This window comes from Panthera leo, chromosome B1 (assembly GCF_018350215.1).
Source record: "Panthera leo isolate Ple1 chromosome B1, P.leo_Ple1_pat1.1, whole genome shotgun sequence".
Lineage (NCBI taxonomy): Eukaryota > Metazoa > Chordata > Mammalia > Carnivora > Felidae > Panthera > Panthera leo.
Window position 1 is genome coordinate 101555965 of NC_056682.1, and position 27282 is coordinate 101583246.

The 27282-nt window shown below is 35.0% G+C and overlaps 1 protein-coding gene across 4 annotated transcripts in view; it reads right to left on the minus strand.

Moving 5' to 3' along the window:
• The window catches only part of ADAD1 (adenosine deaminase domain containing 1), a 103525-nt gene that overhangs the window by 64022 nt on the left and 12221 nt on the right, over window positions 1–27282 (minus strand). For all 4 annotated transcript variants that reach the window (XM_042935578.1, XM_042935575.1, XM_042935576.1 and 1 more), the window contains exons 6-10: window positions 24192–24317; window positions 16568–16691; window positions 14055–14225; window positions 12013–12242; window positions 4185–4422 (exon numbers count right to left, since the gene is read on the minus strand). In XM_042935578.1, the coding sequence (XP_042791512.1) occupies window positions 4185–4422; window positions 12013–12242; window positions 14055–14225; window positions 16568–16691; window positions 24192–24317 (889 nt within the window). The remainder of the gene's footprint in view (window positions 1–4184; window positions 4423–12012; window positions 12243–14054; window positions 14226–16567; window positions 16692–24191; window positions 24318–27282) is intronic.

The following is a 27282-nucleotide window of genomic DNA, read 5'->3' on the forward strand; positions in this document are numbered from 1 at the left end:
TATTGTAACTCTCTCTTCGTTGTATCTTCTCACACTAGCTGTTCTTGTGATTACAAAAATTGCCCAAATCCTTTCTTCCTCCCTGTGTTCATGCTCTTTATAATGTGACTTTTCAAATTCTCCTCCCAATAACTGTGGTTAATTTCTCCTCCCCTTGAATTTGGTCTACCTTTGTGACTTATTTTGGTGAACAGAATAGATGATGTGTCAGTTCTGAGCCTGGGCCTCATAGGTTTGTGTTCTCATTCTCTAGGGAATCCTCTGCCAAATGAGCCAGCTGGGACTAATCTACAAGAGGTTGAGATAACACATGGACCAGAGTCCCGTCATCCCTCTAAGATCAGCCAAATTGACTTTCAATTGACCTAGAGCTAACTCCAGAGGAATGAGGGAGTCTAACCAAATCCAGGTCAGGTGACCTAAAAACTTGTGAGCAGTAATAAATGGTTATTTTAAGTTTTGAGGTAGTTTTAACCACGTTTTGAGGTAGTTTATATAAAGCAATAGTTAACGGTAGTACCCTCTGGTGTATGAAATCTATTGTGTGATATCTTTATTAATATTTTCACCAAGATAACCTTTTGTTGTAGTTTTTTCCAATGATTCTTCAGCTTTTCAGGTATAAATGATACCATATGCAAATAAAGGTAATTTTACCTCCTTCTTTTCAATATTTTATAGGCTCTCACTTCTTTCTCTTGTCCAAATGCTTTCAGTAAAAGATTAAATAGCAGTAACAGTAAACAATAATGTCTTGTTCTGGATGTTACTGGAAATGCTTCTGAGATTTCCTCATCAATCATGATGATACTTTTAATAAAGACACATTTTATCTTTAACAAAAGTATCAAAATATTCCTTTTTTATTATCTTTATCTAGATAGTTGAATATCTGTATTATGTGCCTTCTTAGAATTTATAGAGAGGAATATTTGGGGTATTTCCCTAGATCAATTAATATGACAAATTATTTTAATAAGAATTTCTAATGTGGTATTATTTCTATTATGTTAGCACTATCCTCAAATTCCTAGAAAAAATACCAATTGGTATTGCTGTATAAAATATATATATATTTTTAATATACTACTACATTCTGCTTCCTAATATTTTATACATAAATTTTACTCAGATATAAAAGAAAGTTTAGCCTGTAACTTTTGTGAGGGGAGGGCATCAATCTTCTATCTTATTTAAGTACAGTGGTATACCTGCTTCATAAAAGGATTTTGAAGTTTTCTATCTTTAGATAGCACTGGAAATTTCTACTATTTAAGATTAAAAAAATTCCTCTGAACCACCGCAGAATGGTGCCTTCTTTGAGAATAGTTAGGGCATCTTCTTGATAACTTTTATTATGAAAACAGTGTTTAGATTTTTCCCTCTTCTGTACCAGTTATAGAAATAATTTTTTCCTAGAAATGTATGCATTTCACAAGATTTTCAAATATATTTACATGGTTGACCAAAGAAGTTTTTTAGGATTCTTTCAATCTTCTATTTTTGTTAATTACTCCCTTTTTGTTAAATGAGATTAATAAATGACATTTACCAGAATCAGCTTTTTATGATTTCTTACAACTTGTTTGTGCTCTAGCTCTTTAATTTACATTTCTCTTATTGACTTTTTCATTCTGCTTGATTTCCATTATTTGTTGATATAAGCATTTAAAGTACTGATTTTCTATTCAGCTTTGCTTTAGCTATATCCTACAAGTTCTTACATGAAATGCTGTCAATATCCTTGTTTTCTAAATATTCTGAAGTTTCATTTTACATTTCCTCTTTGAGCCAAAAGTTAAGAGTATTTTTCCCAATAAATTTCTAGTATCCTGATTTTATTATTTATAGATTTACTATATTACAAATACTATCTACACATTGCTTCTTTTAGAATTTGAAATTTTCTTTGTGGCCTAACATAGGATGAATTTTTTTCAATATTCTACAGGTTCTTGAAAAGTAGGTATATTTTACATTTTTATGGTGCAAAGTTTCGTAAGTTAAGCAAATCTACCTTTTTGTTATTAAAAACCACTATATCCTTGCTTATTGTCTATTTGCTAATGAAAGAGGTCAATTATGGTCTCAACTAGTGGTGGATCTTAATTTTTCCTCCTTTTCTGTAACTTCTGCTATATGAACCTTGATACTATGTTATTTGTTGCATAGATATCCATTAACTGTTTTTGTCTTCCTTGTAAATTATACCTTTCAATGATAAAGTATCCTTTGCCTTACATAATGCTTTGAGGCTGAACTATACTTTGTCTAATATTTAGATCACATCTGCTCTCTCCATTTGTAATCAAATCACCTGGCAAGGATATAGCTACAATAAAAGAATTAGGCTCATTTTGTATCTATTGATTTTAGTCTTGTTGCGTTATTTTCTGTTTTCAGTAAAAGATTTTTAAATGTCTTTCATCGAAGATTTGTTTTGTTTTTATGTGTATAGTTTGTTCATAATTAACAGTGATATTACTTTTTGATGATGCAAAGCAATGGTTTAATTCACATTAGTTGAAGTAATCAACAGAATGCTTGACTGAGTTCATACCAAGAAATGTTTGTATGTGGTCTTGATTTAAATCCATCTTTCACAAAGAAAGCAAGATTAAGCATTTAAACTTTTAACATTATTCATTACTTCATTATAAACCTATGGTCACACGAAAAGAAGGGTTTTAGCTTTGCTTGACAATCAGTGGCAGGGATGTTACAAAGAAATGTCTAAAGGCATAGTGTCTAAAGACAAGGGCTTTGGAAATACAATGTCCAGATCAGAATCCCAGCTGTGTCACTTACTATTTGGATGACTTTAAACAAGATATTTAACCTACTTGACAGTTTACCTGTAAAAGAGCAACAATACAACCTAATCTACAGGGTTATTACAAGAAGGTAGTATAACACAGTACATTAGTTCTCACATTTAAGTGTAAGTAAGTAATAGGGGCGCCTGAGTGGCTCAGTCGGTTCAGCATCCGACTTCAGTTCAGGTCATGATCTTGTGGTTCGTGAATTCAAGCCCCGTGTAGGGCTCTATGTGGACAAGCTCAGAGCCTGGAGCCTACTTTGTATTCTGTGTCTCCCTCTCTCTCTCTGCTCTCCCTGGCTCATGCTCTGTCTCTCTCACTCTCAAAAATAAAAAGTAAAAAAATAAAAAATTAAGTGTAAGTAAGTAATATTTGAAAACACATATCAAATATACAGATTCTTGAGTCTTAGATCCAGAAATTCAGCTTCAGTAAGAGAAAATGAATTTTTAATACAAACACATTATATGATTCCAGTGCTAATTAAAATCATGAAATGAGGTGTGCCTGGGTGGCTCAGTTGGCTAAGCATCTGACTTCAGCTTAGATCATGATCTCACAATTCATGAGTTTGAGCCTTGGGTTGGGCTCCATGCTAACAGCTCAGAGCCTGGAGCCTGCTTCGGATTCTTTGTCTCCCTCTCTCTCTGCCGCTCTCCCGCTCATGCTGTCTCTCAAAAATGAATAAATGTTTAAAAAAAATTTAAGTATTTAAAATCATGAAATGATACTTAGAAAAATATAGGTTCTGGAGACTGATTTTGAATGCTGGCTCCATTCAACTTACTATGTAACTTCAGTAAGTTATAGAACTTTGCCAGGTCTGTTTTCTCATCAGAAAAAAAAAAATGTTTTTTTTTCTCCTTAAATTAGTATAGCCACACTCAATGATAACACACTCATTACTGTTCATAATTTAAAATTTTTTACCTAAAAAAGTTACAATAATTTTAAAAACTGTATTAAAATGTATTATTTTGCTTATATGTGCTTTTGGGAGGGACTTTGTTTTTATTATAGCATAGACAGAGGGAGATTTACTGTGAAGTTTAACTTCTGGGCCCCTTACACTTGCACTTCTAAATACAGCTGATCCTTGAACAACACAGGTTTAAACTGTATGTACAGTTTTTCTTTTTATGTACAGATTTATGTACAGATGCTCTTTTCTAATAAATACAGTATTTTCTCTTACAATTTTCTTTTTCTATTTTTTCATTTTTATTTAAATTCCAGTTAGTTGACACAGTGTAATATTAGTTTTAGGTATACAATTTAGTGATTCATCACTTACATATAATACCCGGTACTCATCACAAGTGCCCTGCTTAATATGCGGTTTTAAAAGAAATTAGAAATGCTAACCTTTCAGTGATCTTTCCACTTAGGCCATCCACAATCTCCAAAGAAATGTCCCCCTGTGCCCAATTCAGACTCAGGGATTTATATTCCAAGTTTGTTTGAAGTGGATATGCAGAAGGTACTAAACTAACATGAGGTCTGCTGACGAAGTAAAACATTGGAAGTTTTGAAGTCAGTGCATCATCAACACGTTGCTTTATAGCAATTTCTAAACCTCTAGTATCGCTGCAATTCCCATTACCTAAAAAGTAAAAACAAAACACTCAGAAGAAGTTCAATATTAAAAGACTATACACCAAAAAAAAATTGGAAAGAGTCTAAAGTCTATCTTTTATCTTGCTACTTTTCCTTTCCTACTTCTCTCTTAGCACCTGTTTCCATATTCTTTACCAGAATTAGGACAAGGTATCAAGGTCATGATTTCTATTCAAAAAAGAATCTACAGAAAATACAGAAAGTAAAAAAAATTGAAATTCCAGTGAAGAGCCAGAACTGACCCAGAAAAAAAAAAAAAAAAAAAAACAAGCAAGCAAACAAAGAAAAAAATCCCAGTACTTTATACAGGTTTCTGCCAAAGACAATTGACTCGTCTTGATTTCTCAGATGACAGCATGAAACCAACACCTAATACATGAGATAAATGTGGCTGAGAAATAGTTGGTGAGAGTAAGTTACTTTTCTATATCTAAGGACCACAAATTACAACTATTCTAGTACTGTAATAGTCCAGTTTCACAACACAAAGTAATTTAAAGAATGGCCATTTCTGGTTAAAATTTTGACCAATATCAAACCTTTAGAGTTCTTGGTTAAAATAACTGTTGAAAGAGAGCTCAAAGAGATGCAATGTCATTAGTAAGGTATAAAATAATGGGCTGCAAACTTAAAACAGAAGTTAAACAAGTCATTCCTATTTAAAAATTAAGAATTCTAAAGTAGATCTCTTTTCTCCTTAGTGGGTCGGAGGTTCTCACAAGAGAAATTTTATAAACTACTAGATAATACTTCAGAAAAAAGTTGTTTCCGTATCACTGAAATTGTTGAGATGGATGGCTACTGGTCTTACACTCATTATGACTACTTGGAAACTAGAAAATGATGTAAAGAGAGCATGAGTTGCTTTTGTCACCCTTTTTCTAAGCACTCCTTTGTGTGTGTGTGTGTGTGTGTGTGTGTATGTGTGTGTGTGTGTATGTGTGTGTGTGTGTTTCATTTTAATTCTGGTATAGTTAACACACAGTGTTAAATTAGTTACAGGTATTTAACATAGTGATTCAACAATTCTGTGTATTACTTGGCACTCATCAAGAGGTGTACTCTTAAAATCCCCATCACCTATTTCACTCACACTCCCTCCAATGTACCTTCTCTATAGTTAGGAGTCTGTTTTCTGGTTTGTCTTTTTTTTTTTTTCCTGCTTCTTTGTTTCTTAAATTCCACAGGAGTAAACTCATATAATATTTGTCTTTCTATGACTTATTTTGCTCAGCCTATACCCTCTAGATCTAACCCATGTTGCTGCAAATGGCAAGATTTCATTCTTTTTAATGGCTGAATAATATTCCAATGTATGTATACACCACATCTTCTTTATTCATCTACTGATAGACACTGAGCACTCCTCTGAATATTCCAAATTAAGAAATACTGACAAATTAAGTCTAGGATAAAGATATGCTGGGCACAAAAAAAAAAGATGCTTGGACATAAAATATTGGTAAGAAGGAAGGTCTGTGGTCTGTGGAATAGTCACTGTATCTATAATGGACAGAAGACATAGATTCAAAAGAAAATGTTATATATTACATACTGTGCTACAAACTAAATGTATTCCGACAAAATTAATATGTTGAAACCTAATTCCCAATGTGATGGTAGTTGGAGGTGGGCCTTTGTGAGGTGCCCTCATAAAAGAGGCTCTCACCCCTGCTACAGTATCAGGACACAGTAAGAAAATAGTCAACCATGAATCAGGAGACAGGCCCTCACCAGAGAGTGAATCTGTCAGCACCATGATCCTAGAATTTCTAGCCTCCAGAAGTGTGAGAAATATATGTTTAGGTGCTTAAGACACCCAATCTGTTGTGGGTAGCCACAAACAGAGTAGTAGCCCAAACAGAGTAAGACATACTGTAATAAGATAAGGATACTATTTGTGCCCAAGGTACCAAGACATATTTTGGAAAAAACAAAAAAAACCAAGAACCCAACAACACTGCAAGTCAAATTCCATGTAAGATTCCTTAAATATCAAATTGTTTCAACTAGATGTTTTAATAGGGTGGTATAAAAGCAATAATTTAATAGAAAAAATCAAGGATATTGATACTAGAAATTTTACTTTTCCCCCTTATATATGTATGCTTTAACTATTAACTAAATCTGAGGTGTGGTTTTGGTTCTATCTTGAAACTAAATCTTGTTCCTGGAAAAATACGGCTCTAAAATTATGTCATATAATAGGAAAAGTTTGATTTATTTAAAATCATCTAAAATAACAACATAAAACTTGAAAGGTAAGTCAAAAAATAAATCTAATCAAAGACTGAAGCAGACCTGACTTGACAGCTTTTTTTTTAATTTTTATTTATTTTTGACAGAGAGAGAGAGACAGAGCATGAGTAGGGGAGGGGCAGAGAGAAGGAGACACAGAATCTGAAGCAGGCTCTAGGCTCTGGGCTGTCAGCACAGAGCCTGACACGGGGCTTGAACCCACAGACTGTGAGATCATGACCTGAGCCAAAGTCAGATACTCAACCGACTGAGCCACTCAGGCACCCCAACTTGACAGCTTTTTATACAGAAAAGATTCTCAGGAGCGTAATCTACCATAAGTGTAATGTAAATCAATAGAAATGGTTCCTGAAAACAGTGTGGAGGTTCCTCAAAAAATTAAAAATAGACCTACCCTATGATCCAGCAGTAGCACTGCTAGGAATTTACCCAAGGGATACAGGAGTACTGATGCATAGGGGCACTTGTACCCCAAGTTTATAGCAGCACTCTCAACAATAGCCAAATTGTGGAAAAAGCCTAAATGTCCATCAACTGATGAATGGGTAAAGAAATTGTGGTTTATATACACAATGGAGTACTACGTGGCAATGAGAAAGAATGAAATATGGCCCTTTGTAGCAATGTGAATGGAGCTGTAGAGTGTGATGCTAAGTGAAATAGGCCATACAGAGAAAGACAGATACCATATGTGTCCACTCTTATGTGGATCCTGAGAAACTTAATAGAAACCCATGGGGGAGGGGAAGGAAAAAAAAATAGAGGTTAGAGTGGGAGAGAGCCAAAGCATAAGAGACTCTTAAAAACTGAGAACAAACTGAGGGTTGATGGGGGGGGTGGGAGAGAGGGAAGGGTAGGTGATGGGCATTGAAGAGGGCATCTTTTGGGATGAACACTGGGTGTTGTATGGAAGCCAATTTGACAATAAATTACATATATTTAAAAAAAAAGGAAATAGTTCCTGAAATAGCTAATAAAAACTGAAGCTGTGTGAATAAGAATGAAGTATTTAAATCAAACATTAGAGAACTGTGCACTGGTCCTACCACATCTGGAACATTGTAATTAGTCTGAAGCATTACATTGTTACCACCACCACCCATATACCACAGAACATCTGGAGAAAACAAATCATGTTCCTGTGAAACACAAATGTGTGGCTAGAAGAAGACATAAGGCAAGAAGCATCCTGTGTGTATATTCATAACACTCACTCTGTATTTTACACAAAGGGCACCCCTGAGGGTAACACAACAGTACACAGCACCTAGCATTTAGTAGATGGCTCAATAAATATCTGATGAAAAAGGAATATAAAAGATTAGATTACCAGAAAGCGATAATTATCAATTCTAGATGCACATTAGAATCACTAGGGATTGGAATATTAATACCAATGCTTAATTCCCATACTATTTTAAAAGCTTCCCAGATGATCATCAAATGTAACAAGAGCAAAGAATTAAAAAAAAAAAATATTTTTTAACTGTTCCAGACAGAATACGTTTTAAGTAGAAAAATAAAAGCACTTTCAACAATAAAACATGCTGACTCAAACCATTTATTCATGAAACATTTACATTTGTGCTAGGGAACATAATCCAGACCAAGATGAGTGTGGCATAGCATCTGCCTTCAAGACCGTCAAGTTTAAGAGACATAGCAGTGAAATTCTAGTCACTGGCTATGCTCAGACAAAGCTGTCAGAGCTCAATTTAATAAAAAAAAGCACCAGCATGAGAAGTTATAAGACTAGGTTTGAGTCTTGGCTCTGCCAATAGGCAAACTGAATGATTTTGGGCAAGTCTTTTATTAACATTGTGAACCTCCAATCACTGATCTTAAAAAAAAAAAAAAAAAAAAGGGGGGGTAACATAATCTCTAAGGTTATGAAATGTTTAAATCTATGTTTAAAACAGTTTCACTAGGAGGGAATCAGCAACTAGTATTCTTTATAATCCAAATGTACAATTCAAATCAGCATATGAAAAGCACTCCTGGATGGAAATACCTCTGGACAAACACTCTTGAAATGTTTAGACAGATGACCTTACCTTAACAGAATACCAAATTTGCAAAATATATCTTAAAAACCTTGAAAATATAAATCCAGCTGTTTTTAAGTACCTAAGCAAAGTGAAATTTCTTCCATATTAGTCTGGATTGCTTTCTATTCAAATAATAGTAAATGTATTTTTAAATGCAAGTCTAAGACTTTTTCCTAAAAAAGAAAAAGAATACTACCATAAAGTGATAAATATCTGACAATATCTAGAACATAAAATTTGTTTCTGTAAACTTTTTAAAATGTTAAATAAGTCTTTAAATATAATACTCTCCATTGGTAACTGATCTAGTAAATTAGGTTTTTAAGAATCAAAATAAAGAACTGTAAAAACTTTCATGAGACTTATTAAAAGAGAATGGGATGAGGTCACTATTCTCAAAGAACTAGAATTAATTAAAGGGAAGTAAATTTCAATTCTAAATACAGAGAAATTCGTCTTTAAAACAATTGGAGCTATTCAATTAATAGAATAGATTGGCTTTAAATCCTATGCTCCACATTACTAGATGCTTTTAAACTAAGGTCAGATGATCCTCTATCAGGAATGACATAAAAAGAGTTTATTATTAAATGAGCAGCTATACTAGACTACTAATACAGTTCAGTGAACTCAGGATTCTTTTAGCTCTCCAAATCACATTCTTTTAGTGTACGGACACTTTAAATGAGTATTTCTCAAAGAGCCATTCACATCATCTGTATAAGAATCACCCAGTGGTGCTCTTTTAAAATGTATATTTCTCTGCCTCAAAACTTCCTACCTCCTCCACCAGACACAAAATAGAGATCATAAGAAGTCCAAAAATGTGCCTTTGTTACAAACGTATACACATTAAAATCATTTAGACTATACCAGACAGAACATCAGTTAGCTTTAGATGTGTCTCACAAAGATGCCAAGAAAAGAGAGCAAAAACAATTTTACAAAGTCTTATATAGTGTTTTATCGTTACCTGGTGTTTCCCATTGCTAGGTGCAAGATGAACTCAAAATGACAAGATTTAATTTTTAAGTTCCTATCCTAAACCACTAGCTAAATTCTTTTTTTTAATTAAAAAAAATGTTTTTTAATGTTTATTTATTTTTGAGACAGAGAGCGTGAGCGGAGGAGGGGTAGACAGAGAGAGGGAAACACAGAATCCAAAGCAGGCTGCAGGCTCTGAGCTGTCAGCACAGAGCCCGACGTGGGGCTCAAACTCACAAGCTGTGAGATCATGACCTGAGCCAAAGTCAGACGCCCAACAGACTGAGCCACCCAGGCACCCCAACCACTAGCTAAATTCCAAGTAATTTTACAAGAACCTATATCCATCCTTTTGAGAAACCATAGTATGGAGTTATGTCATATAAATGACATATTTTAAAATACCTTCTTCACCAGAGTCAAAGAAAGCTGTGATTCTAGAGAAAGCATAGATAATTCTTAGATACTTAATAGACATTCAAAAAGAAAAAGAGCCTTTCTTAAAGGAGATTGAGGAAAGTTTAAGTGTCTGAGAGAGTATCTGACCTGACTAAAAGAAAATATTGCAAAGAACCTTGGAAACTAAATTAAATCTAAGAAATGTATCATCTATATGAATATGTATTTGGAAAAAGTAGATTTAGAAGTAAGCACTTTTGAGGGTAAGAATAGCAGGCACTGCCATATTTACCAGGGGCAATATGATTTGGAGGCTTAACTTAGTAATATTTTTCAAAACTGCTAATGCATACTTCTTTGCCTGCAATTCTACTTCCAGGAATTCATCTTAGTAATATACTTTTACATGCATAAATAATAAATATAAAAAGGTCATTCACTGTAGCATTTTGGCAGTGGCAAAAAAAAAAAAAAAAAACAAAACCAAAAAAACACCCTACAAACAACCTAAAATTACCACAACCTAAAAATGGTTAAATAAATTATGATACATTTATACAAAGAAATATTACAGTGAGCCACGAATAATGAGGAAATTCTTTACATACTCAACATGGAAAAACTTCCAAGATACATTATTAAATGAAAAAAGATGCAAACAATATGAGCTGATATCATCTATTCACATAAAATACAGAATAGAAAAGAAAAGAGAAGGGAAAGAATGTATTCATTTATTTCTATAAGCATAAACTATCTTTGGAAAGAAAAACAAAAAACTAGTAACAATGAATGCCACAGAAGTAAATTGGGTGCCTGGGGCTCTAGGATGGGAGGGAAGCTTTACTGAAAACCCTCCTGAATCTTTTGAATTGTGAATCAAATAATGTATTTCCTATACAAAGAAAATAAGGTTAATATTAGAAAATTAAAAAAAAAGAAAATAAATAACCATTTTCCTTTTTACAATTTATTAAAGCCAAACAAAAATAGGAAGAAAATACAGAATCTTATATACACATGGAACTGAAAAAGTTTTACCTATAAGAGAAATTTCTAAGAAATGGTATATCTAAACAAACAAACAAAAAAAAAAAAACAAGAAAAAAATATAAGAAATAGTACCACCTAAAAACAAAAATTTTACCCATGTGAGGATCTAAAGCTTGTACATGCAACTGTTATTAAAAATGGTAAGCAAAGAAGAACCAAGTAACAGTATAATTTAAAGTGTTTCACAAGGGAATTAAAGTTTTACAATACCTAGGGCTTTATGAAAACTATAAAACTGAGCCCCAAAACTGTTGATTGAAATAATGCCTGAAATAACCATTCAAATATAAATACAGCATTCTGTAATACCTCCCACCACAGAAAGAAGTAAATTGCTAATTCACATTATTTATCTTGTGCTCTAGCTACTTCCTACTCATTTGACCAATTTAAAGGATCCAGATCATAACCAAATGTATGAAAAAGGTAGGAAAAAAACCAAAATGGGCACTTAATATTTTTTCTTATTTCAAGGATAACTAAAGACAAACTTTTAGATTTGAGAAGTTTAAGGAAACACCTTTTTCCAAAAGAAAAGGAAAAAATAATTAAATATTGTGCAAACAAAAGTGTAAGTTCAAGGTATAATGTATCTAAGGTATAATATATCTAAATGGCTAATTTAAAATATTAATTTTTCTCCTCCTGATAAGAAAGCAGAAGTCATATTATACTAAGTATGATTACAAGCTACCATGAAATGAAAATCTCAACAAAACAGTGAATGTGTTTTTTACCTTAAATAAAGGGTCAAGAGTGCAAAAATCTGCTTTTACACTGATTAATATATTTACTTAGTAAAAGAGGTCAGGAGGTACTGAAATCCCACTCACCAACAAGTATACTGCTGATATAAACTGGCTGTATAAAGTGACTCAGCAATGCTCCCTGTACACCAAGCACTTCCCATCTTGTCAATTTGTCACTTGAAGACATACTGCTTACTCTATTAACAACATCTGCAGGACAGTAGATAGTCAGATAAATTTTGCCTTCAACAGCCACATGGAGACTCAGCTCTTCATTGGCTTCAAATGCAGATATAGAATGTGGATTAAGACGCCTAGAAAAAGAAAAGTTTTATCCCTTTAAAAAAAAAATAGTGGAATATTACTCAGCCATAAAGAAGAACAAAATCTTGCCATTTGCAGCAACACAGATGGAGCTAGAGAGTATTATGCTAAGTGAAAGTCAGTCAGAAAAAGAAAAATACCAGGTGATCTCACTCAGATGTGGAATTTAAGCTCAGTTAGTGTTTTAACAAAACAAATGAGCAAAGGCGAGAAAAGGTGGGGGGGGGGCAAACAAAGAAACAGAATGTTAACTGTAGAGAATGATGGTTACCAGAGTGTAGGTGGATGGGGGGATGGAATAAATAGGTGATAGGGATTAAGAAGTGCACTTGTGATGAACACTGCATGCTGAACGGAAATTGTGAATCACTATACTGCACCCCAGAAACTAATATTACACTGGAATTTAAATTAAAACTTTAAAAAATGTTTTTAAAAAGTTGACAAAGTAAAAATCTTTATGTACTTAAGAACTGGGGGTGGGGTGCCTGGGTGGCTCAGTTGGTTGAGCATCTGACTTTGGCTTGGGTCATGATCTTGTAGTCCATGAGTTCAAACCCCACATAGGGCTCTGTGCTGACAGTTCAGAGCCTGGAGCCTGCTTTGGATTCTGTGTCTCCCTCTCTCTGCCCCTCCCCCACTAGTGCTCTATGTCTCTCTCTCTCTCTCAAAAATAAACAAACATTAAAAGATAAAAAAATAAAAAAAGAACGGGGGGGCATCTGGGTGGCTCAGTCAGTTAAGCATCTGACTCTTGATTTTGGCTCAGGTCATGATCTCACAGTTTGTGAGTTCAAGCCCACATCGGGCTCTGTGCTGACATCGTGGAGCCTACCTGGGATTCTGTCTCTCTCTCTCTGCCCCTCCCCTTTCGCACATGCATGCTCTGTCTCAAAATAATAAATTTTATTATTTAAAATAATAGAATTTTTTTCAGACATGTTTAACTTGCCAGTGTTCATTTAATTTCACGAACAGAAATAAATGCAAAACCAAAGCAAGGTAGGAATGGAGTAACATAGTTCTACAAGATTAATACCAAACATAAATTAACCATATTTAGAGCTTCTGGCAAAGATAAATTCTTTTTATTATCTTTGTGTCCCTTAAAATCAAATGAATACCTAATTTTTGTTCCTACCACAGTTCCTAAGCTATTTTCTTTCTCTGTATGAATATTTTTTTAAACTACAAAGAGAATGAAAAAAAAAAAATCCTGACAATTTGTGTTCAAGATCTTTTCCAATAAAATATGTTAAAAAATGTAAAATAGTTTTTCTCGAATTTTCCCTCCAGGAATACTCCTTGCCCTTGTTTTCAAAGGTATAACTGTAAGAATTTTTAACAAAATATTAACCATTATTCTCTCTTGAATATGGTGAGACTTGAAGTGAATTTTTCTTTCTCCTTTGTGCGTGTCTGTACTGTTTAAATTTCTGATGCTACCCATTCATCAAGATAATGAAGTTTTGGCCACAGATCGACCAGAAAAGCAAACTGCATTTCTTGATTCTGTAATAACATGTGAAGAGTGCATAAATCCATGCTTCCCTACCGTTCATGAAGTCTTCAAACTTGAAAGGAAATTTTCAACATCATAGAAAGAAAGTGGTAAGGTAGAGGAGATTAAGTGGAGGGGAGGGAGAAAGAATCTGTGGCCTCTAGCTAGCCACAAATAACACCTCAAGGCAGAGGGAGAACAAGGATAGATATGAAGTTACTTGTTCTATTGCTGTTATGTATACAGAATATATGACATAGACATCCTCACTGCTTTGAAAAATAACTTCCATAATACTTACAATTGTGACTTAATCTGGGCTGACCCTTTAGGCAACTGGTTCATATAGAGATAAATGTTGACATTCTGTTTGAGAGTGAGTAGATTAGAAGCTGCCTCTGTACAAAATACTGATTTTTCCATCACAGCAGGATTTTTGCTGTAGAAGAGCAGAAGTTGTCTATAAAAGTACCTAAAATAAAGGGGTTATAACTTTATCAAGTAATAGAATTTTTAAATTATATATCTTAAGTATCATATCTATACATGTGTTGTGAGCAATGTCTCTCCCTATGTGTTGAAAGTTTTGATACCTGATAAGAGCTCCTAAAATAACTTTAGTCTTATTTAATGAAGAGTTAAACTGTATGGGAACTCCTCAGCTGGAGCCCAGTCTGCCATGTGATTTGCCTTAAAGCACCATTCCTTGATTACCACTCCACTCATTTCACATTTGAGTCTGCATCTGTCATATCCTGCAAAATACACATTTCTCCACTGATTCCTCCTTTTCTCACAAGTTCTGTTCTCAGCCTCCTGCATGAAGTGTCAATATTCTGTCTTATTTCTATTTCCTCTTCCTGCCAAAACAGACAAACAACTGTGGTTCCTGTTTCTTAGCGGTTGTGAAGACAAAAACACAAGAGTACAGAACAGCACAATGAAGACCGTAAGTTATAGAAGTGAAACGATCTCCTGAAAAACTAATACTAATCAAATCAGGAGACAGATATTGTTTTGCTTATTAAATAAAAAACGTGATTTTAGTACTTTCTTCAGAAATAATGAAAAATTAAGCACCAGTATATAACAAGGCCAAGCATGGGAAGAAATACACATATCAGATAATTTTAAAGAGGTCAAATAATTCAATAAGCACCAATGGGGATTAGAGAACAATGAGTTACATTACCTTCACGGACTTCCCTAAAACTTATCTTTTAAGATTATAGGATTCTTTCCTTATAATTAGAGATACGTGCTTAAGTTTTTTAGACAAACTAATGTCTAAATATGTTTTCAAATACTCTAGCAGAGAAAATACCACCAACAAAAAATGAGGATGCAGAGATTAAATGCAGAATGGTGATAACTGGGGGCCCCTGGGTGGCTCAGTTGGTTAAGTGTCCTTCAGCTTAGGTCACGATCTCACGGCTTGTGGGTTTGAGTCCTGCGTGGGGCTCTGTGCTGACAGCTCAGAGCCCGGAGCCCGCTTCAGATCCTGTGTCTCCCTCTCTCTGCCCCTCTCCCACCCATGTTCTGTTTCTCTCTCTCTCCCAAAAATAAATAAACATTTTAAAAAGTTTTTTTTTTTAATTAATAAAAAGGAAGCTTATAACTGGATATGCTGATCATTGGATATTGGTATGAGAATGCTGATAACTGAATGATGGAACTCATTATCCTATTCTCCCTAGGGTTTGAATATTTCCACAAAAAAGTTTTATAAAAAGTAAGCTTAATGTCTTAATGGAACCAAAATCTGGCAGACACTGGAGAAAGTAACACATTTCTTAATGTTTTCATATGAAGGGACTTCCAACGAGTAACCTTCCTGACTTCTCCCTCCTACCTGCTACTAACTCCTTTCACAAGGAGCAGAGTGACTGATGAGTTTGGAAGAAGAAAGTAGGCCTCCTCACCTCAGCCCTTTTCCTTCTCTCTTTTAAAAAATGTTTATTTATTTATTTTGAGACACAGAGAGACAGCATGAGTTGGGGAGGGGCAGGGAGAGAGAATCTCAAGCAGGCTCTGTGCTGTTAGCACAAAGCCTGATGTGGGGTTCAATCTCACGAACCTTGAGATCATGACCTGAGCCAAAATCAAGAGTTGGACGATAAACTGACTGAGCCATCCAAGTTCCCCTTATTTCTCTTTAAGATCTGCCAGCCTATACAAACTTATAGTTATAAAATACATAGGTCAGGGGATGAAAATATAGCATAGGGAACAGAGTCAATAATATTGTAATAATTTTGTATGGTGACAGATGGTAACCATATTTGCTATGGTGGTGGTGGGTGCAGTGAGTGTTGTAAACTAACATGCAAATAGTATAATACTGTACATGTCAACTATATTACAACTTAAAAAAAGAATACCTTATCTATATTCTGCTATATAGTAAACTTTGCATAGACTTCATGAATGGAAACTTATTGTTTTCTGGCAATACTTTGGGTAAATATGGCTAATTTAGGGGTGAAATATTACCAAGCCAACTTGGTCCAGATCTAAAGCTATATACTCTTAATTACTTTGATCAGTGATAAACATGTCATATTAAAAAAGTTGCAGGACTTAAAATGGAGCTCATAAGGTCTTGATAATAGAAGCCACTAAAATCCACAGATTATAGACACTGCAGTTACAGTAAGGTTTTCAAAAATGACATGGAAATAATCAGATGACCTGCATAAGGAAAAGAATGTCATATCCATGGCTCAGTGATTTGTAAATAAAGACACTGATATGTGGTTACTTTGGGCTGAAAGCATTAATGTTTGATAGCATTAAATATATTTGTCACCTTACCTAAGGAGAGACCTTCTTGCTGTAACAACAGCATGAGTATCGTGCAACACTCTTCCATTTGGCTTAATGCACTGGCTATAATTGTATTCACCTGTGCCTATAGCTACAACTTCATGCTGTCCAGCTGAAAGGAAAAGGTTAAGAATAGTAGGTTATTTTCACCTCCATCTTACCTATGTTCAACCTCTACCTTACCATTTTAAAGTTACTAAAATATATTGACCAAAGAGATGCAAAACTTACACAATTTCAATTTCAAGTAAGAGTTTGAGAGTCTTCTAAGAACTAATTTTTTAATAGTTCAATAATTTCAATTAAAAATTCATATATTTTATGATAGTTCATCTGAACTTTTACTACAATCAACAGAATCATTAGATATCCTTAGTTTGAAAACTTCCATCTATTTCTTCTACATCTAGATTTGTTTGGCTTACTAGAGATTTCACTGGCCATTCTATTTCTGCCTTAAACAAGTTATCTACACATAGTGGCTCCTTTTTTCTTAATATACTCAAACTCTCTACAAATAAAATTATAGTTTCTGTTCTACTAAAACTGCTTTTTTAGAGAAACAAGCACCTTATGCTTTTTCTAACAGTTTTTCTCCATTTACTTTTTGCTGTACCTCATTTGAGATTTCCTTGAAACTCTAGGCTCAAATTACACAATTCTTTTTTCCTTTCACATCCTATGAGGCCTTTCTATAGCCTAGTCACTAGCTCTTTTCTCTCGATACTCTCTTCTGAACATTGTGCCTTTTAAATCTTTTACCTCTGTTGATGATTTAAAAAAATCTCTAGTCTTAGTCTTTCAGAGAAAGTTCAATTTCACATTTGCAAATACCTAAAGGACTTTCATTAATTCAACAAAAGCAGCTGAGATCCTACCAAGTTCCAGGTGCTGAGGTTGATGGTAAGAATAAAATATTGAGCAAGATATGCCCTCATGAAGCTTCTAATAGGAGAGACAGAAAAAAGACAAACCACAAACTGTGATATGTGCTTTGAGGAGAAAAAATATGGGGCAAATGTAAAGAATGATTACATTCTTATTGTAAGAAAAAGTGCGTTTCGGGGGGAGGGGGGAGAGGTTACCCTATGCAAACTAGTTGCAGAATCCCTCCCTATGAAACTGAAATTTAAGTTTCAGTATGAGGAGTGAGCAACATGAGGAGGTAAAAGGTACTGGAGTTAAAAGACAGACCAGTACAGCTGCTCCAGTAAAGAGTGAAGGGAATGGCATAAGATGAGGTTAGAGAAAGAGGCATCATAAAACATGCTAAGGATTTGTGGATTTTACCCAGGAGCTGTGGTGAAGTTACTGAGGTAAGGGAGTGAAAATCGCATTGGGTTACATTTTAAGATCACTCCTTTATTTGGAAAATGCTATATGTAGGGTCCAAGAAACCAGAGATGATGACTTAAGACTCAAATAATGAAGGGTAGTTGGAAAAAGAGTAATCAGATCTGAGATAAAGTTTGGGGATACAATAGAACTTAAAGAAAAATTTTGCGTCTTAGGGAAAGCACTTAGATTTTCAGTCTGTCTTATGTCATTTACTGAGATGGAGAAAGCTGGAGAAAAGAAAATAAGACAAGAAACATAAAAAGTTCCATTATCATAAATGTAGCTGCTCCAGGAAGGAGTGGATGGTGGTGGGAAAAGTGAATTATATAGAGTCAGTGTAAGTTCTGGGATGGTGATGTTAAGTTTTGAGTTATAAAGGGCAATAGGGTAGCCAAGAAGTCAGTTTCTATTGCAACTCTAACTTGACCTGCCATATTTCAGGGAGATGCTAGTTTGATAATGCAGGAAAAAGAAGGGAATAACCCAAAGAAGGCATTCATTAAGATGTGCGAGGGAATGAAACCAAAATTTAAGTGAAGGAATTGGCTTTATGAGAGAGCCTGCCTCCACTCTCACAGTAGAGAATATGAGCACAATTGCAAGGAAGTGCACAGAGTTGGTGGAAGAGGATGGAAGGAAGTTTGCATTTGAAAGCTTCTTACAAACAAAATTAAAAATTATGAGGCAAGGCCAAAAGCTGAAAGCAAGGATGGAAAAGAGGATGTAGGGTACTTGAGGACAAAGAAAAGTATGAAACAGCCATTCCAGGGAGTGTGTGACACACCCTACTGGAGACACAGGCTGGCTGGGCAGCGAGGAACACCAACTAGATTTTCTAATACCTTTTAAGTAGGTACTGACTGTACAAGTTACTCCAGCAACAGGTACTTAATTTTACTTAGGCTTTCCCCAACCCGTATTTGCAATCATATTTCTAAAACCAGACTTATTATTCTCATTCATGCTATTCGCTCAACTTCACATCAGCTTCCAGATTCCCGTGTATGTGGAAACACCATTCCCCTATGTAAACTTGAAATGTTGTTTTACTCATCTCACTTCATTTATCATTTGTCACTCCATCTTATCGCATCAATTTCTAAAAAAATATTATTTTCTTTCCCTGTTCATACTTATCTCAACTCTAAGCACCTCCATCATAACCATCTAATTTATGATTCCCTAATTCAGGTACAACCTGTGTAGTATTTTTAAAAAGTTGTTGGCAATTATTGCTTAGACATCAACTTATTTTAATTATCACAAATATAAATCAATGTTTTCTTAAATACCAAGTACTTTGCTAAATAGTTTACAGTATTATACCTAATCCTAATAACTCTATGAAGTAGAGATTGTTATAACTTCTACTTTTAATTAAAAGAAAACTAAAGCAGAGAGATGTTAAGTACAAAATGTGCCCAAGTCATTTAAGTCTCAGAGCTACGTCTGATGCTGTTTCCAACAATTATAGTACAGTATCAATCCATGACCAAAAATCTTTCACCACTTACTATCTACATCTCATTAAATCCAACTTCTGATTGGATTTTATTTATTTTTTTTTCAATATATGAAATTTATTGTCAAATTGGTTTCCATACAACACCCAGTGCTCATCCCAAAAGGTGCCCTCCTCAATACCCATCACCCACCCTCCCCTCCCTCCCACCCCCCATCAACCCTCAGTTTGTTCTCAGGTTTGTTTTTTTTTAACGTTTTTATTTATTTTTGAGACAGAGAGAGACAGAGCATGAATGGGGAGGGGCAGGGAGAGAGGGAGACACAGAATCGGAAGCAGGCTCCAGAATCTGAGCCATCAGCCAAGAGCCCGACACGGGGCTCGAACTCACAGACCATGAGATCGTGACCTGAGCCGAAGTCGGACACTTAACCGACTGAGCCACCCAGGCGCCCCTGTTCTCAGTTTTTAAGAGTCTCTTATGCTTTGACTATCTCCCACTCTAACCTTTTTTTTTTTTTCTTCCCCTCCCCCATGGGTTTCTGTTAAGTTTCTCAGGATCCACATAAGAGTGAAAACATATGGTATCTGTCTTTCTCTGTATGGCTTATTTCACTTAGCATCACACTCTCCAGTTCCATCCACGTTGCTACAAAGGGCCATATTTCATTCTTTCTCATTGCCCTGTAGTACTCCATTGTGTATATAAACCACAATTTCTTTACCCATTCATCAGTTGATGGACATTTAGGCTCTTTCCATAATTTGGCTATTGTTGAGAGTGCTGCTATAAACTTGGGGTACAAGTGCCCCTATGCATCAGTACTCCTATATCCCTTGGGTAAATTCGAGCAGCACTATTGCTGGGTCATAGGGTAGGTCTATTTTTAATTTTCTGAGGAACCTCCACACTGTTTTCCAGAGTGGCTGCACCAATTTGCATTCCCACCAACAGTGCAAGAGGGTTCCTGTTTCTCCACATCCTCGCCAGCATCTATAGTCTCCTGATTTCTTCATTTTGGCCACTCTGACTGGCGTGAGGTGGTATCTGAGTGTGGTTTTGATTTGTATTTCCCTGATAAGGAGGGACGTTGAACATCTTTTCATGTGCCTGTTGGCCATCCGGATGTCTTCTTTAGAGAAGTATCTATTCATGTTTTCTGCCCATTTCTTCACTGGGTTATTTGTTTTTCGAGTGTGGAGTTTGGTGAGCTCTTTATAGATTTTGGATACTAGCTCTTTGTCCGATATGTCATTTGCAAATATCTTTTCTCATTCCGTTGGTTGCCTTTTAGTTTTGTTGGTTGTTTCCTTTGCTGTGCAGAAGCTTTTTATCTTCATAAGGTCCCAGTAATTCATTTTTGCTTTTAATTCCCTTGCCTTTGGGGATGTGTCGAGTAAGAGATTGCTACAGCTGAGGTCAGAGAGGTCTTTTCCTGCTTTCTCCTCTAGGGTTTGGATGGTTTCCTGTCTCACATTCAGGTCCTTTATCCATTTTGAGTTTATTTTTGTGAATGGTGTGAGAAAGTGGTCTAGTTTCAACCTTCTGCATGTTGCTGTCCAGTTCTCCCAGCACCATTTGTTAAAGACTGTCTTTTTTCCATCGGATGTTCTTTCCTGCTTTGTCAAAGATGAGTTGGCCATACGTTTGTGGGTCTAGTTCTGGGGTTTCTATTCTATTCCATTGGTCTATGTGTCTGTTTTTGCGCCAATACCATGCTGTCTTGATGATGACAGCTTTGTAGTAGAGGCTAAAGTCTGGGATTGTGATGCCTCCTGCTTTGGTCTTCTTCTTCAAAATTACTTTGGCTATTCGGGGCCTTTTGTGGTTCCATATGAATTTTAGGATTGCTTGTTCTAGTTTCAAGAAGAATGCTGGTGCAATTTTGATTGGGATTGCATTGAATGTGTAGATAGCTTTGGGTAGTATTGACATTTTGACAATATTTATTCTTCCAATCCATGAGCAGGGAATGCCTTTCCATTTCTTTATATCTTCTTCAATTACCTTCATAAGCTTTCTATAGTTTTCAACATACAGATCTTTTACATCTTTGGTTAGATTTATTCCTAGGTATTTTATGCTTCTTGGTGCAATTGTGAATGGGATCAGTTTCTTTATTTGTCTTTCTATTGCTTCACTGTTAGTGTATAAGAATGCAACTGATTTCTGTACATTGATTTTGTATCCTGCAACTTTGCTGAATTCATGTATCAGTTCTAGCAGACTTTTGGTGGAGTCTATCGGATTTTCCATGTATAGTATCATGCCATGTGCAAAAAGTGAAAGCTTGACTTCATCTTTGCCAATTTTGATGCCTTTGATTTCCTTTTGTTGTCTGATTGCTGATGCTAGAACTTCCAACAGTATGTTAAACAACAGCGGTGAGAGTGGGCATCCCTGTCGTGTTCCTGATCTCAGGGAAAAAGCTCTCAGTTTTTCCCCATTGAGGATGATGTTAGCTGTGGGCTTTTCATAAATGGCTTTTATGATCTTTAAGTATGTTCCTTCTATCCCGACTTTCTCAAGGGTTTTTATTAAGAAAGGGTGCTGAATTTTGTCAAAGGCCTTTTCTGCATCGATTGACAGGATCATATGGTTCTTATCTTTTATTAATGTGATGTATCATGTTGATTAATTTGCGAATGTTGAACCAGCCCTGCATCCCAGGACTGAATCCCACTTGATCATGGTGAGTAATTCTTTTTATATGCTGTTGAATTCGATTTGCTAGTATCTTATTGAGAATTTTTGCATCCATATTCATCAGGGATATTGGCCTGTAGTTCTCTTTTTTTACTGGGTCTCTGTCTGGTTTAGGAATCAAAGTAATACTGGCTTCATAGAATGAGTCTGGAAGTTTTCCTTCCCTTTCTATTTCTTGGAATAGCTTGAGAAGGATAGGTATTATTTCTGCTTTAAACGTCTGGTAGAACTCCCCTGGGAAGCCATCTGGTCCTGGACTCTTATTTTTGGGAGATTTTTGATAACCGATTCAATTTCTTCGCTGGTTATGGGTCTGTTCAAGCTTTCTATTTCCTCCTGATTGAGTTTTGGAAGCGTGTGGGTGTTTAGGAATTTGTCCATTTCTTCCAGGTTGTCCAATTTGTTGGCATATAATTTTTCATAGTGTTCCCTGATAATTGTTTGTATCTCTGAGGGATTGGTTGTAATAATTCCATTTTCATTCATGATTTTATCTATTTAGGTCATCTCCCTTTTCTTTTTGAGAAGCCTGGCTAGAGGTTTGTCAATTTTGTTTATTTTTTCAAAAAACCAACTCTTGGTTTCATTGATCTGCTCTACAGTTTTTTTAGATTCTATATTGTTTATTTCTGCTCTGATCTTTATTATTTCTCTTCTTCTGCTGGGTTTAGGCTGCCTTTGCTGTTCTGCTTCTATTTCCTTTAGGTGTGCTGTTAGATTTTATATTTGGGATTTTTCTTGTTTCTTGAGATAGGCCTGGATTGCAATGTATTTTCCTCTCAGGACTGCCTTCGCTGCATCCCAAAGCGTTTGGATTGTTGTATTTTCATTTTCGTTTGTTTCCTGATTGGAGGTCATGATCTCACAGTTCATGGGTTCGAGCCCCACATGGGGCTCTGTGCTGACAGCTTGAAGCCTGGAGCCTGCTTCAGATTCTGCCTCCCTCTCTCTGCCCCTTCCCCACTCATACTCTGTCTCTCTTTCTCCTTCAAAATAAATATCAAAAAAAATTTTTTAAATAAATAAATAAATGACTCCATAATCTGGTAACATCTTATCAACCTAACAACATTTTGTATTACTCCTGTGTGTGTGCGCGCATGCACGTGTGTGCATATATACATTATGTATATGTATATACGTATATCTCTTCCACACTAGTAATAAATTTCTTTCATTGTTCCATAAAAAGTTTTCTCACTGCTGCTTTCTTCCCTCATATCTTTCTGCAGAAGTGTCTTCTTTTCCTCTATTTAAATAAGCCTTATTAATCCTTAAAGTTTCAGCTTAAGTCCCACTTGTTCCCAAAGATTTTAACTCTATCAGGTTTCTATTGTCTATGAATTTTTCATACATCTTTTGATCATAGAAAATAATTAACTTTTATCATCTTAGACTTTCACAACAGTATATATATCTTCTCTCCCCATTTAAATTATAAAAACTCTTTAAGACCAGGAACCAAACCTCAAATTTGTTTTATATCATCTATAATCTCTTAACTGAAATAAATATAAGATTTAAATACTTTTAATGATCAACATAGAACATTAAAGGGTAAATAAAAGATAAAATGTAGTTGGAATCATCATAATATCCACAAGAAAAACCAGAAGCTCATGATTTTCCATAGTAATCTTTTCTTACTTTAAAATGAAAATTTGGTCATTTATTATATAGAGTCTTTCTCTTTGTCATAATGGAAATTAGAATTCAGTTTGGTAGTGGTTCTAATAGGGTTATTGTTTAAAGTGTTAGGCATTTTACCATTCTGCAGTTCTCTATTAGTTTCTGGTCAGTATATTTTAACTTTGAGAGCCTTTGTGTTTAATGATATACACCCACTATGTATGTAAGCGATGAACCATGGGAAGCTACCCCAAAACTCAAGAGCACACTTTACACCCTATATGTTAGCCAATTTGGCAATAAATTATATTTAAAAAAATGATACACACCCACTAGAAAAGGCCACTTCAAATCAATGCAATACCACTGTAAAAAGGGTCAAAGTTATTTAATTAAAATACTACTATACACATCTTAAAATTAGGATATTTAATAGCTTTTCTACAAACCAACACATCCCATGTATTTGGACTTACCTCTTTCAATTATAAAAGCAGCCAATGAATTGCTACATTTCAGATATTCTGAATGATTGGATATTAGTTGATTAAATGTTTCTTTAACAATTTGTGATATCTTTCCACGCTGAATATGTCTCCCTTCTGGAAAAAAAAAAATCAAATGGAGTATGAATTTGAAAAACACTGTGCTTTCTTGCAGAGACCTCTATTATTCCAATTACAACCTTAACAATTGAGTTTGTAACTTACAGATGTGTAAACAAATTATAACTTACATCATGACTGATATTTTAAAGCATTCCATTCCAAATAAAACACGTTATTGAGCTTTATAGAAAATTTCTCTTAATGTCTTCATATTACACACTAGAGAGTTACTGATCTATATTTGTTGAAATATTCAAAAGTCCTATAAGACACACTTCTTTGTTGTATAGGATTATTCTACATTGCCAGACAACCAACATCTCACTGAAAGCCAGTAGTCTTCCCTCATCATTGTGATAATTGAAATACATTCCTTAGTATTTGCCCCACTGAGAACCACTGAAAAACACGGAGCACTTAGACCCTTGATATAGTTCCATGTTCCTACTAAAAAGTCCTAAACTTTGAAAGGGGATAAAGACAGTGTTAAGTAACCAGGATTACCAAAGAACAGTTTATAATCAAGAATATACATCAGAAGTTACCCATGGATTTTTTTTTAAACATGACAGAGGGATACCTGGGTGGCTCAGCTGCTTAAGCGTCCAACTTTAGTTCAGGCCATGATCTCATGGTTCATAAGCTCGAGCCCCACATATGGTTCTCTACTCTTAGTGTGGAGACCACTTCATATTCTCTCTCTGCCTCTCCCCTCCTCCCTCTCTCTCTCAAATAAAAATATTTAAAAAAATTTTTAAAAACATGACAGAACTTAAGATTCTGGGGTAGGGCCCTGGCCATTTGTTGCTTTGTGTATCCCTACTGAAGGACCCTTGTTTTAGAGAATGAGAGGTTGCAGAATCACCTGATACCATACAGTGTTTCTCAAAGTTTAGTTGTAAGACGCTGACGGTTCCTCATGTTTCATGATGGCTGCTAAGCAGTCTACCAAGTAGTCTGTAGCCCATTTCATATTTTCAGAGGAAAAAAAGCAATGAAAGAACTTTTCTATCATGCATTATGTATATACGAAATGAATAATTGATTATAATTTTCATAGAAATTCTTTTGACCTGCTCAATAATAAATTACATTAAAAGCACACAAGTAATAAAAATCTGATGTTGGTCTCAGCTAACATTCTGCTAACTGGATACAACACATTGTAGTTAGGTCATTTGCATGTTTTTATTTATATTTGTTAATATTTAATTTTTCTGTTAATACTGTTAATGCTATTTTATTGGCCAAAATAAACTCCAAATTCACATTATCAAGAAGAATGAGAACAATCATAAAATTAATCACAAAATGAAGCTCTGAGAGAAAAAAGAATAAAGTAATGGCTATATTCTTTTATCTCATCACAAAGCATACAATGTGGAGATAAAAATTATTATAATTGCATGCTAGCATACATTTACCTAAAATTGGTCAAAACCATCAATGTGTGGTGTATAAATTAGTTTTTGGTCCTTATGCAGTAAAAATATAAATGAGAAATTCTCAGCATCTTGGCTCTGCTTATCACCAAAAACTCATCATACAGAAGCAGTATTCATTTAAGGATATTTTAAAATTTTACTTTTTTTTTTAAACTGAAACAGCAATATAAAGATATACATTCAGAGGTTCCCTCACCAAATGTGGGCACTATTTCAGTTCTTAACAGAAATTTTTAGAATCTATAAACATATATCACTTCAAAATATAAAAACTGGGACATGCTGAAATGCACCCTTTGCATTTACTTGGTCTTGGCCATCACTCAAGGATAGACATAGTAACTACCACATCCTTCCTAATGGATCTATAGAATAAATGTACTATAATTTGTTTAATTATACCACATGTAGTTAGCAATTATTTTGTATTACGATATGGAGTAGAAAACCACACTGCAATTAGTACTGCTAGAGTAAGAATCGTGTATGGGGCAAGAGAATGTTTTGCTACCCATTAAATGATTGCACCTAAATATCATAAAGAACCCTTGGGTCTTAACAACGTATCAGTAATCCTCTTGATCTTCATTCAGTATTGAAGGAAATAATATCGTGAATATAATCAAATCTTAGGTACTAAATTGTATCTCTTCGTACCATGCACGTAAAAAAATAAGTAGCATCATTTTCCTTATACATGTGTTCCAGCTATTGAGGAAATAAAATGATTTCACAAATGACTGAAAATGAAGAATGAGATAAGAACATGACATACATAATGCCAAGTAACACCATTTCTTTGATTTCAAGTTGCCAATTTCAAGTGTCATGTGTTTTTAGTATCATGTGTAACCTGAACTTATCTTCAAAGCCAAAATATCATTTTTTTAACATTTATTCATTTTTGAGAGACAGAGACAGAGAGTGAGCAGGGGAGGAGCAGAGAGAGAGGGAGACACAAAATCTGAAGCAGGCTCCAGGCTCTGAGCTGTCAGCAGAGTTTGATGTAGGGCTTGAACTCACAAACCGTGAGATCATGACCTAAGCTGAAGTCGGATGCTCAACAGACTGAGCCACCCAGGTGCCTCCCAAAATATCACTGTTTTTAATGAAGATATGGTCCAGTCAGAGATATGGCAGAGCAAACAGGCTGTGAAATAGTCAGTCAGAGATATGGCAGAGCAAACAGGCTGTGAAATAGTGGTATCTTCTATAATTGGCATAGCAGAATCTGTTTCGGAAATTATTGTGAGTCTCAAATCTTTTTTCTTCAAAGGCAATAACATCCAACTCCTGTGTTTGAAGGATGATGTTTGCTCTCCTTTTTCTGACACTTGACTCCTGTCTGAGCCTACCAAAGCTGACCCTAATCTTGTATTTCTTTAAACATACTGTTAACATATGTTCTTTCTTCCCCACAGACTGATCTGTTTTCTCAGGGTAATCATAATCTGTGTTATTTGTCAATCATTGACTGGAGATTCTACCCCACTATTCATTAAAATTGCCCATAG